At 40.2% G+C, this 13,195-nt stretch overlaps 1 protein-coding gene across 16 annotated transcripts in view; it reads right to left on the bottom strand.

Annotated features, from left to right (window-relative positions):
• The window catches only part of LOC122549360 (lethal(3)malignant brain tumor-like protein 4), a 300,541-nt gene extending 288,726 nt beyond the window's left edge, over nucleotides 1–11,815 (bottom strand). For 12 of the 16 annotated variants that reach the window (XM_043689041.1, XM_043689042.1, XM_043689039.1 and 9 more), the window contains exons 1-2: nucleotides 9,066–11,815; nucleotides 7,601–7,753 (exon numbers count right to left, since the gene is read on the bottom strand). In XM_043689041.1, the coding sequence (XP_043544976.1) occupies nucleotides 7,601–7,727 (127 nt within the window). In that variant the 5' untranslated portion in view covers nucleotides 7,728–7,753; nucleotides 9,066–11,815. The other 4 variants (XM_043689036.1, XM_043689035.1, XM_043689034.1 and 1 more) reach the window with 4 other exon arrangements.
• Nucleotides 11,816–13,195: the final 1,380 nt, after the last annotated feature.

Below are 13,195 nucleotides of genomic sequence, written 5' to 3'. Positions count from 1 at the left end.
CTGGCAACATCCTTGTAAATCTTTTCTGAACCCTTTCAGGTTTCAGAGCATCTTTCCGATAGGAAGGAGACCAGAATTGCACGCAATATTCCAACAGTGGCCTAACCAATGTCCTGTACAGCCGCAACATGACCTCCCAACTCCTGTACTCAATACTCTGACCAATAAAGGAAAGCATACCAAACACCACCTTCACTATCCTTACTAAATTTACTAAATATACCTCTTATGCTCACATCCAAATCATTTATATAAATGATGAAAAGTAGTGGACCCAGCACCAATCCTTGCGACACTCTGTCAAAGAAGCTTTTGTAAGTTGGTGCAATGCACCTTGTGGTACACAGTGTGGCTGCAATGCGGTGATGAATGGAGTGAATGTTGAAGATGTCGGTTGGGTGCCAATCAAACAGATTGCTTTGTCCTGGGATGGTGTCAAGCTTCAAAAATGTTGTTAGAGCTGCACTCATCCAGGTGCAAAGACCATATCTTTTTTTACTGTTTTTACTTGTGGACTTAAATGAGAAAGCTGTTGGTAACACTTCTGCATTAATTAAGTGGTTCACTCTAATTATTCCATATGGGATCACCCATCTTTTTGTCGTAACCTCAAAGTGTTGTCATTCCTGAATCAGAAGCAAGTCGAGCTTCATACTCCCTAACTTTCAATTAATCCTGTTGATTGAATCCATTCACTTATTGTCAATGTGCCATGTCCAACATGGTGCAATTAAATGAATCCAAAAAAGGTACATTCACTACTGGAACAAAGCTACTTGTGTCCAGCACAAATCTCTCATACTGATCAACATTATCCTCAACTTCCAAACTGTCCATGTCAGGCATCACTTCAAAAACCCTGCATTTTGCTTTGGTCAATTTACTTCATAATAGTATTTTGAATCATATCTGAAATATAAATTCACAGTTCGCAGGCATTTCTGGGGTTCATTCTTCGATTATTAACCCAAACGTGTTGTCCTCCAGATCTAAGATCACTCCATCCTTGTTTCTCCTGTCTGTGATTTATCTGTTGCATTGACACACGTGTCATGTATCTGTCCAATTTTGAAAGGCCATGATCATGGTGTCCTCCATCTTCCGTCACACCACTCAACGTCCTATTTTTGCCAGGAAGGCGACTGGAAATGGCTGCTTCCTCAGCAATGTTTTAACAAGTAAAGACATTTGACCCGGAAGCATGCCTCTGTCTGAAAATCTAAGATCAGATAAAACCAGAAGACTATCCGCATTCTACTCATTCGCACTATCCAACAACTTGAGAGCAAGCATCGAACAACAAATTCCCAAATTGAATTTCTGCAATTGTTTACATAGAATACATTGTGCAATCCAATAGGCTATGGAATAACAGTCCTTTTAAAAAAATGGAACTTATGAGAATTAGTAATTAATCTTTATTTTAAATTTTACCTACGAATCATTAATAGAGCACCTAGACTTTCATCAGTGTCCACCTGACAGGCACAATGTACTTCACTGCTATTTGGCTTTTGACAGGAAGTGACAATAACATTGCTTCTCCTCTCTTGAGTAAAGCAGTGGCCCATGTTCATGTATTCACTTTCTTTTTCCATTTGTCTAAAGTTCAGTTTCAAAGAACGGTAGTGGGAGGTCATATCTTGATGCTTTATACCTGCCTTCAGTCAGTTGTTTGACAGAACTAACTCAGATTACAGTCTTCCATTTGAAAAAAAACCTTTGTTTCACAATTTGGCAACCATTCTTTGCTGCCACGATAAGTTGATCCCAAATTGGTTGACGGAGTGAAAGAGATTGCAGATGACACCAAAATTGGAGGTGTAGTGGACAGTGAAGATGGTTACCTCGGATTACAATGGGATCTTGATCAGATGGGCCAATGGGCTGAGAAGTGGTAGATGGAGTTTAATATAGATAAATGCGAGGTGCTGCATTTTGGGAAAGCAAATCTTAGCAGAACTTATACACTTAATGGTAAGGTCCTCGGGAGTGTTGCTGAACAAAGAGACCTTGGAGTGCAGGCTCATAGCTCCTTGAAAGTGGGGTTGCAGGTAGATAGGATAGTGAAGAATGCGTTTGGTATGCTTTCCTTTATTGGTCAGAGTATTGAGTACAGGAGTTGGGAGGTCATGTTGCGGCTGTACAGGACATTGGTCAGGCCACTGTTGGAATATTGTGTGCAAATCAGGTCTCCTTCCTATAGGGAAGATGTTGTGAAACGTGAAAGGGTTCAGAAAAGATCTACAAGTATGTTGCCAGGGTTGGAGGATCTGAGCTACAGGGAGAGGCTGAACAGGCTGGGGCTGTTTTCCCTGGAGCGTTGGAGGCTGAGGGGTGATCTTATAGAGGTTTACAAAATTATGAGGGGCATGGATAGGATAAATAGGCAAAATCCTTTCCCTGGGTGGGGGAGTCCAGAACTAGAGGCATAGGTTTAGAGTGAGAGGGGAAAGATATAAAAGAGACCTAAGGGGCAACGTTTTCACGCAGAGGGTGGTATGTATATGGAATGAGCTGCCAGAGGATGTGGTGGAGGCTGGTACAATTGCAACATTTAAGAGGCACTTGGATGGGTATATGAATAGGAAGGATTTGGAGGGATATGGGCCGGGTGCTGGCAGGTGGGACTAGATTGGGTTGGAATATCTGGTCGGCATGGACGGGTTGGACCAAAGGGTCTGTTTCCATGCTGTACATCTCTATGACAGTAATATATTTCTTGATGAAGGTTTATTTTCAGAATGCATTTAAATATTTCTACTTCCAAACTTTCTCTCCCATGTCCATGTTATGGTATTTGTCTGGGGGTATGTGGAGCTTTCTGACTCAGAGGTAGAGATATTAACAATGCACCAGAAAAGCGTAGCATTTCTTTATACTATTTTGAATCCAAAATATAATCACATTAAAAAGTCACAAGGGTTCTTGTGGCAAAGTGCTAGTGTCCCTGCCTCGAGGTTCAAGTCCCACCTGTTCTGGAGGTATGTCACAACATACACAAACAGGCTGATTACAAATATTTTTGAATATGACAGTCATCTAAAAGGGCCAGTCATCTAAAAGTGCCCTGGGTACTTTTAGAAAAAATTAACCTATTTTTCTAATCAACCTGTTAAGAGATGTTATTACACCCAGGGGCAGGTGGGTCTTGAACCCGGACCTCCCTGTCCATGGGCAAGGACATCATTGTGCCACAAGAGGACCTTCTGCCCGAGGTACTTCCTTTTGCTGTTTTTTATTTCACCTATTTTTCTAATCAATCTGTTCAGAGACATTATTACACACCTCTGGAGTAGGTGGGACCTGAACTCACGCCTCCGTTTCATAGGTAAGGACACTACCACAGTGTACAAGAGGGTCCTTTGCCATAGATACTTATGCCCTTAAAATAATGTCCTACACTTATGGTATCATAACAATATAATAAACATATCATCAACAAAGTAAGGGTGCAGAGATGTGGAAGTTGTGGTTCTGGAGCTGGAAGTGGTGCTTTGTTTTCAGATCACATTACTGAACCACTTCTGATCCATAAATTAATCTGTGTGAAAATTTAGTAAAAGCCACAAACGGAAACAAGTCCATATGTGGAGTGGAATGTTGTCAGGATGATGTACAATGAAGACCTGGAGGCAGCAGTGACATGTCAGATGATTTGTACAGATTAGATTAGATTAGATTAGATTAGATTATGCAAACTCCACACAGTCAGTTGCCTGAGGCGGGAATTGAACACAGGTCTCTGGCACTGTGAGGCAGCAGTGCTAACCACTGTGCCACCGTGCCGCCCATATGTTTAGTGTAAGGTTGGGAAGATGGGAAGGGGACTTTCTAATTGGAGTGGGTTGTACCAAGAGAAATGCAGATGTAAAATGTTTGAGTTTGTTGAGAAAGTAACGAATAGGGTCATTCAGGCCAGCCATTAGATGGAGATGCCATAGATTTGCAAAAGGTATTTTTAAAAAATACATGCAATGAGAAATGCAAAAAAAAAGTTGGCCTCTGTTGCAAAGACAGTGGACTACAACAAGGTCATATGTGTCTCAATTATAAAGGGGTTTGGTGAGATCACATTGGAGTGTTAGTGGAAGTTCTCATTTCCACATACAAGGAATGATATACTTGTCTTTGACAGCACAGCAACGTCTCACTAGATTCGTTCCTGAGAGAAGAGAGTTCTCCTAAACTGAGAGACTTATAAATTGGCCATTATAATCTGGATTTTAAAGGAATCAGAGGTGATTCCATTGAAATATCCAACGTTCTGAAGGGTTTTGACAGGATAGACTCAAGCAGGTCATTTTCCCTGGTCTGAAACTCCAGCATGCAAGAGCACAGTCTCTGGATAGGGAATTGGAGGACAGGGGTGAGAAGAACACTCAAAAATACAGATTTGGAGATGCCTGTGTTGGACTGAGGTGGACAAAGCACTCCTTCCTGGTTTCCCAAATTCTAACACCTGTAACCTTGAGATGATTTAAAATTCTTCTCCGTGTCCTCACTCAAAACAAGTCTTGGTCATCCATTAATCCTGTCAGATCCCAGTCATGTACGGATCCCATTTTGAAACGCTTGTCCATGTTCTCAAATATATCAATGAACATGTCCCTCCCTCTCAGTCTCTCTCTAGTTCCATCACACACACATCTGTGCTCCTTTAATTCTGGTCTCTGGAGCACAACTGTTTCACACCTCTTTCAGTTGCCAAGTCTCAAGGCTCTGGAATTCCCTCCATGAACCACTCTTCTTTAAAGATGCTCATTAAAGCTTATCTCTGTGACCAATCTTTTGATCATCTACCGAATATTGCCTTCTGGGGCTCTATTTGAAATTCTGCATAATCATGATCATGGCCAATTGAGCATGTTGGAGCATGTGCTCTATATGAACTTCAGTAAGGCATTCGACAAGGTTCCCCATGGGAGACTGATTAGCAAGGTTCGATCTCACGGATTACAGGGAGAACTAGCCATTTATACAGAACTAGCTCAAAGGTAGAAGACAGTGTGTGGTGGTGGAGGGTTGTTTTTCAGACTAGAGGCCGTAACCAGAGGACTGCCACAAGGATCAGTGCTGAGTCCTCTACCTTTTGTCATTTATATAAATGATTTGGATATGAGCATAAGAGGTACAGTTAGTAAGTTTGCAGATGACACCAAAACTGGAGGTATCATGGACAGTGAAGAGGATTACCTCACATTACTACAGGATCTTGACCAGATGGGCCAATGGGCAGAGAAGTGGAAGATGGAGTTTAATTCAGATAAATGCAATGTAGGCCAACAATAATCTTCTCATCCTTAAAGTGAACTAGACTTTGAAATAAATTCAAAGCTTCAAAAAGTAAAATATGCACAACTGAATTATCACACAGAAACAGTAATCTGCATACCTGCTACTGTCTCTCATATCTTAGTTTTTATTGTGCAGTTGCTTTGAAATCAATCTTTACAACTGTGTTCTTCAGTAACATCGTCATTCCCTCACAATCTAGTAAAAAATACCTATATAGTTAAGCAGCTATGAAATTACAGTGTTGAAAAGCATTTCAGCCCAGTGTCGGAAGCCATGTCTTTTGACAGGCACTGATTCTGCCAGCAGTGCCTTCTGACATTTAATGCAAAAATAAAAGACACTTAGATGCAAAGATGAACCACATCAAAACTGGTAGTGTTCAACATCTCAAATAACAGTTAATTAGAAGTTTACAACACGCAGTCAACTGAAGTTTACAATGGTCATAAAGTACCAATGTTACTCTGCTTATCATGATTGTAATCAAGAGTGTGTTGCTGGAAAAGCACTGGAGGTCAGGCAGCATCCGAGGAGCAGGAGATTCGACGCTTCGAGCATAAACCCTTCATCAGCACCACACCCTTGACTCTAATCTCCTGCAGCTGCAGTCCTCACTTTTTTCCTTATTATGACTGTAGTTTTGTTTGAACATGGATGCTTTGTATATTTGCCTAAATCTTGCCTCAAATCAAGTGACACTGTGAATGAGAAGTGTCAGCAGTAGACAGAAAGGTTCAGAGATATCAGTACTACTCTTTACACCACTGTGTGTCACAATTCAGTGGCTAATGCCACATTGTAATATTCTAATAAGAAAACAATGTGCACTGAGCTGAAAAATGAAAAACAAAAATGCATTTAAAATGGTAAAATGAAGAAAAAATGCACTTAGGTAGTCCTTTTGTTATCCCTGAAATTCTCCACATCAATTAAATACTTTTGAAGCGCAGTTGCTGTTCTCGTGTAGGAAATATGGCAAGCAATTTGCATGCAGCAGCTTCTTGTTAATAACAATGTGATAATGACCAGACAATCTGTTTTTTTAGAGATGTTGATTGAGGGATAAATGTTGGCCAGGATACTGGGAACAAATCTCCCAACTCTTCTCCGAAATAGTACCCTTGTTTTCTTTTAAAACATCTGCCCGAGCTTCCTGAACATCTTAGCTGCATTGCATCTGCCTTGATTTTGTACTCATGGCTCTGAAATGGGACTTAAACCCACAATCAAACTACAATAGCCTCCTGCTTACTTTTACTGATAAGCTCCTGGTTATGCCATTCTAATCCACCAATTTTTTACGCTGCTGCAAAAAATTATTTTCAGCTGGAAAATATGGATTAAAAGTAGACATTTATGAACATCAAGATCTTTAATACATTAGAGAGGCTATTACATACTCTTCAATATTTTGGTTCATTCAGGTTGGAACTTTACTCAGTCTACACCTTTTTTTACCATGATATACTTTAAAGTAGCTAATTCTATTTGGTAAACATTTGCCCACATTGTTTTAACAAGAATGTGTTAGACAGTGAATGAGCTATTTATCCTCTATAAAAATACTTCATTTTCTTTGGCTTATATTATTTCCAAGGAGAAAGTGAGGTCTGCAGATGCTGGAGATCAAAGTTGAAACTTTATTGCTGGAACAGCACAGCAGGTCAGGCAGCATCCAGGGAACAGGAGATTCGACGTTTCGGGCACAGGAATCAAGATTCCTGAAGAAGGGCCTGTGCCCGAAACGTCGAATCTCCTGTTCCCTAGATGCTGCCTGACCTGCTGTGCTGTTCCAGCAATAAAGTTTCAACATTATTTCCAAGCAATAGATCCATTGATCACTACCCCATTAAGTAATTGACCAAATGCACATTCTGATGGCCTTTGAAGCTAGATTTCATTGATGCCAGGCCTATTCGAACTGCAAAGCACTTGCCTTCTGGAAATGCAAATTTACATTGTGCTTGAAGGATTTTTTTATGCATTCCATTCAGAAACAGCAGCACGAAAGTGAAAAGTTATTGGCATAATGAGAGGGAATTACATTTTCAATTCATCACAATCATGTGTGATATTTAGTCAGCTTTTTAATTCACAACCATATTTTTTAAAAAGTTTACAGAGGAAGTATAAACTTATCATTGAAAGGAAGATCTTTTGTTATTAAAAAATGTGTAATATTTCGCAATCTGTTTAGCCACGCATAACAAAAAGTACTTCTTCAGGATTTACTACGCAAGGTATTGTTTAAAAAAAAAACTCTTGAGGTTGAACAACACAAAAGAAAAAAAACTCCTCTCACCTGTCAGGTTGAGGGGCTGGCTAACTTCTGCCATTACTTGTGCGGGGATGGTACTGGATCCTATCAGAAGACCTCCATCTGTTACTCTCCTCCTGACAGGCCCCTCCAGCATATCACCAGCATTCATCCTGCTCCCTCTTCAACGATGGTTGGCTGTTACAGAAATCACGTTAAAGAATTTCCTTCTGTTCATTTAGTTGTATGTTAAACAGATATTGTTCAGCTTACTTTCAAAAAAAATTGAAGTTGATTGCACAGTTCAGTGAGTAGTGACGGTTGAAGTATCCCTCAGCCTTTCATAACACAGCGAGCATACAAAAAGTTAAGACAAAATGATATCTGACAAATATGTTTGCTGGCCTGTGTCCTCGATCCATATTATTAAATATTAGCTTAATCTGAAAGTTAAATTCGTGATAACAGGAAAAAGTGACCAATGAAAGAGAAAAAGGAAATGACAACTAATCATTACAAACTGTAAAGTTGTGCTTGCCTGACTGGAATTTTACTGCACTTGAAAATTTCCTTTCAAAATGGATATCTTGTGTATTAAGTACCACACCGTCAATGTCTCAAGTTAAATCAGTGTTCACTAATTAACGTTTTATCAATGTTTCATCACTGTGCTTCAACACTTCCAATTATTTTTCCCCTTAAACACACGCTCACATCGCCTTGAGATTTTCTGGCCCGACATGTTTAACGACTTTAAGTTATTATTTGATGGCCAGAAGTTGTTCACTTAAGTGGTGACTGACAGTCAGGTGTTTCATAGTCCAGTCGGCTCGTTTAAAAGCACTCACGTACATGTCTTCGAATGATTTTACGCTGTGTTGTGCGACGACCAGGGTGAAGCTTTTACTACAATTCTGACGCTGCGCTTTGTGCCATCTTTTCAGATCTCCTCGATTAACAATTACTACGCACAGTTATGATAGATACAATCTGCTAAATTGTGACTCAATTGTAATAGTTCCCCCTGTTGTTAAACTCAAGGCATCGCCGATTTCCATTCCACACGCATTTTCTCCACCTGATCAGTTTACACAATATCATGACTTAACCAAACTGAACGTTGTCTTTAGTTGAAAACGCTTTTAAAAAGGGTTTCCAGGGTGGAGACAAAACTAAATAAATTCAACTTTAATCTACATATGTGCAAGTGCTTCCGTTCCTCTACAATGTGTTACTTCCGTGTTTCAGTCAACTGCGGGAAAAGAAAAAGCACACACACACAAAAAAAGCCTTAACATCTTCCAACAAATGTCACACTCAGGATATGTGTGACCGAAATGCAGCAACATCTTTCAGGCAGGCGTGTAAAATTGTCACTGAAATGAAACGCCTGTTCCAGAAGGAAACTACACGCAGCGACCAAAAAATAGCCAACGCCACTTTAGAAAGACAATGTGTCAAATGAAAGCGGCTTTAACTGGGCGACAGAACTAGGAAATTCATCAAATACCTGGAAAACAAGTGGAAACTCAACTGAACACAGCAGCGAACCCTTCACCTCCTCCTCCTCCCTCTCCCACAGCGAACCCAAACCAGGCGCTGCTGTCCTCTTGCTGCTGGACAAAAACAAAGACTTCGCAATTTCTCTTCATTGACTTTCTCCAAAAGGCAAAAAAAAATACCCTGAACAAACAAGGAAGGATTTGGTTCCCCCCCCCCAAAGAAAACCTTTGCAGAACAGGGATATTTATCAAAATGGCGGAGCGCAGAATATTTACATCACTGAGTGCATTATTATAGATGAGAGAAAACATTAGCAGGGGAAACTGCCGCAAGATTGCAAAATACTGCAACTTCAGCCGGCAAATACTTGCAAAGTAACATTGCCGAATGAATCAGCATGCAAACGCTCAGCTGTTCTGCCCAACGGCTGACTTTTTCTTGCTTATGTGGAAGTGCATTGGAAATTCAATGTGAGGTGTTACTGCAGGAATGGCTTGTTTTCTTTAAAGCTAAGCCCATGGACAGAGAGGGAGGGGTGGAGAGGCAGTATTGACTGGAGGAAAACGGTGCGTGTTGCATTTCTGGATCTGACAGATTTTGTTTTCTAAAATTTCCCCACCCCCAGCAAAAAAAATAGATGAACTGTTGAAATAGTTTCATTGGTAAACCAGTCAACAGCAATTCCGCATTGCACGTTATGAAGACTATGTTGACAGTCAGTGCAGAAACTGTCAGAAAAGTGTGAAACAAAGTCTGTTCTATTCTGTGAGGAGGGCGCCGAGCCGCGCCGAGAGGGCACTTGTCCAGTAAAAAAAACTTCCCCATTTCTAAACGGAGAGAACTGTAATGTGAAGTTGAATGTCATCACGAGGAGCTGTGACTCTAAGGCCTTCCTCAGCTGAGAGAGGGAGGCGGACTGGGCGATAATTCAAGCGCGGACAGCACCCACTGCTGGATGTAGCGAAGCTACAACTCCACCTGGCTCTGGGCGACAGAAAGAGTGGGATCTACAGGAAAACGCTAAAGCTGAGAACCCACCTTGTGCTGAGAAAGAGAGGGTTGGGTGCTGGAAACTACCAGCAAGGTTGTCAGCACTGGCCCTCAGTACAAGAGAGGGAGAAGCAAGGGAGGTGAACTTTTGGAGAAAGTCAATAAGTAGAAGATGATGTGAGTGCTCTTGACAAGGTTGGACTGGATATGGCATCAAGGAGCCTAAGCAGAATTGGTAAGCAGCAGGGAAAGTGTTCCATTGGTTGGATTTATGCCTAGCCCAAAGGGAAGTGTTTGTGTCAGCATCCGTGGAGAGAAAGCAGAGTGAACATTTGGGGTTCAGTATTCCTTCTTCAGATACTTTTCAGCTGTGAGACAGAAGCAGGATATGAGTCAGATCCTGAAGAATGGTCACTGGACTCAAAACATTGAGTCTGCTTTCTCTCCACAGATGCTGCCAGATCTGCTGAGCTTTTCCAGCAATTCCTGTTTTTGTTTCTGCATCTGCAGCACTGTAGTTTTTTTTTGAACGTGGTTATGGTCATTCGAAGTCAATCACTGGTGTCCCAAAACATTATTTCAGATGTCCTCAATCTTCATCTGCTTCTTCAATGACCTACCCTCCATTAAACATTAGAAGTGGGGACGTACAGTGATGATAGCATGATGTTCAGCACCACTTGTAAGTCCTTAGGCATCAGCAAGACTTGGACGACACTCAGGTTGGATTGGTAAGCAGCAAGTAACATTAATGACATTCAATTGCCAGGAAATGATCACCTTCAGCAAGAGAGAGTCCAACCATACCCTCTTTAATATTATTGAAAGGCATTGCCATCACTCAATCCCTCACGATCAACATCTCAGTTTTACCATTGATGAAAAACTGAACTGGATTAGCCACATGAATTCTGGGCTACAAGAGCAGGTCAGACACTGGGAGTTCCTTGATAAGCAACTCATATCCAAGCAAAGCATAAGTCAGGATTATGAGGGATTATTCCCCACTTGGTTGGATGAGTGCAACACCAACAACTCTGAAGAAATTCAATGCCGATCAGGACAAAATAGCCCACTTGCTTGGCATCACATTAATCACTTTCAGCACTCACTCCCTTTATCACCAATGCACAATGGCAGCAGTGTGTACCAGCTACATGATGCACTACAGACATTTACCATGTCTCCATCAACAGCAATTTCTAAACCCAGGACCTCAACTACCTAAAGATATAACAGCAGCAGATGCTTGGGAACACTATCACCCGCAAATTTCCCTCCTAGCCATACACTATTCTGACTTGGAGCCTCACAACCATTCTGCGTTGTTGCTTTGTCAAGATGCTGGAACTCCCTTCCTGGCAACACTATGAATGTGCCTACACCCCAAGGAACACAGAAAGAAGACAGATCACCACTACCTTCACATGAGCAATCATTGCTCCACTAGCAAGTGATGTCCAACTGCCCTTAAAAGAAAAAAATAACATCTGTATGGAAATGAGCAGAAGAAAAAATATAAAGATGTGAGGATTTAGCATGAAATTATTCCTTCTATGTGGGAAAAAGATCAACAGGAGAAGAGGAAAAGGAATCAAATGTGCAACATGAAAATATTTGGCAAAGGAACATTAGAGAAGCAGACCTAATGGAATTAGGTTTTTATTGTCATTCTGACTCATGTTTTGGAATTGAGAATAATCTGAATGTGAGTTTTATAATAAAATGAAAGGACGTTAAGAAACAACAATGTAGCAAACTGCACAGTTTACCCTGCCTTTGTGTCGTCTTTGAAATCAAAAATGACCAGTCATTTGTTATTAATTTTCCAGACATGTATCTATGATCCATTTCTCCAGTGAATCAGAAATCTGTCTAGTTCCTTTCAAAAAATTTAACTGATGCATTACTATGAATCTAAGAAGGGCTCATGCCCGAAACGTCGATTCTCCTGCTCCTTGGATGCTGCCTGACCTGCTGCGCTTTTCCAGCAACACATTTTTAGCTATGAATCTAAGTAGCAGTTTATTCAAAAGTCAAAGAATTGCAAATATAGAATTTTGCTTCTTCAGATAAGACTAATCAGAGTTTTTTTCTGTGGATACTCGTGTGCCAAGATTCTGTTATTCTGTTTTTAGCTAATTATTTCTTTACATGCCTATTTAACTCGTTTCTTTGTATGGGATAACTGTATCTTGTAATGACCTTTCCTATTTTCTGAGAAGATCAAAAGATGACTTGGTGTAGGTTTTTGAATTCTGAATTGCGATGAGGAAGGGTACAGGATTAAGTTTATCCTTTGATTAGATAATAGAAGAGCAAACCAGGAAGCCTAAAAATAGGATTTTTTTAGAATGAATATGTCACACATTCTAAAAAAAGGCATTGATCAAGTATATAAAAATAGAATTGTGTAAGTATTTGGCTGAGATACATCGTACATATATATAAAGAATGCCAAAGATGATTAAATGCTGTGTGAAATATGTGGTTCATTTACCTCTGGCAGAAGTGATACATCTATGTTGGCCAGTGGAGTTAGTAAACTTAGATACTCTGGAGTTCTGCTTGATTCCCCTCAGGCAGGAGGGCATTTTCTAAGAATTTTACTGTTTATAAGATTACATTATTTGAGAACTTCGCTGGGAATATTGATTGAGTTGGACACAATCCATGACCAGCCAAGTTGTGCATGATTCATTGAAGGAATATATTTGATGGTCAACCTTTATATGCCAGACCTTTCCTCTTGTGATCACTTTCTTTATCTTCCCAATTGTTAGAACCTGGACTGAGACACCTTATTGATGATATGTTCTTCATTGTAGAATATTTGATATTTTTTAAGATCAACATGTACTGCCAAGTAATACTTAACACAAGTTGTAAATTATCTTCCCTTTCCATGCCTTTTCTTGCAACAGATTGATTAATTTGTAAACTTAAACAATTTACTCAACACAAACATTTTAAACTGTAATTTGAATAGCAGGGACTCAATTTTGACGCTTTATCTTGCTGGTTGTTCATCAATCTTGTGCTTTTTGACCTCCAGCCAATTTTTATCCAACCTTCAAATTCTTCCTTTAAGTTCAGGGTTTTAGTTCAAGCCATAAACCTTCTAACTAGCTTTATAAAATATATTTT

Source organism: Chiloscyllium plagiosum, chromosome 4, assembly GCF_004010195.1.
Source record: "Chiloscyllium plagiosum isolate BGI_BamShark_2017 chromosome 4, ASM401019v2, whole genome shotgun sequence".
Classification (NCBI taxonomy): Eukaryota; Metazoa; Chordata; class Chondrichthyes; order Orectolobiformes; family Hemiscylliidae; genus Chiloscyllium; species Chiloscyllium plagiosum.
Note: the sequence above shows the minus strand (reverse complement) of the source record. Positions and strands in the feature narration are given on the sequence as shown.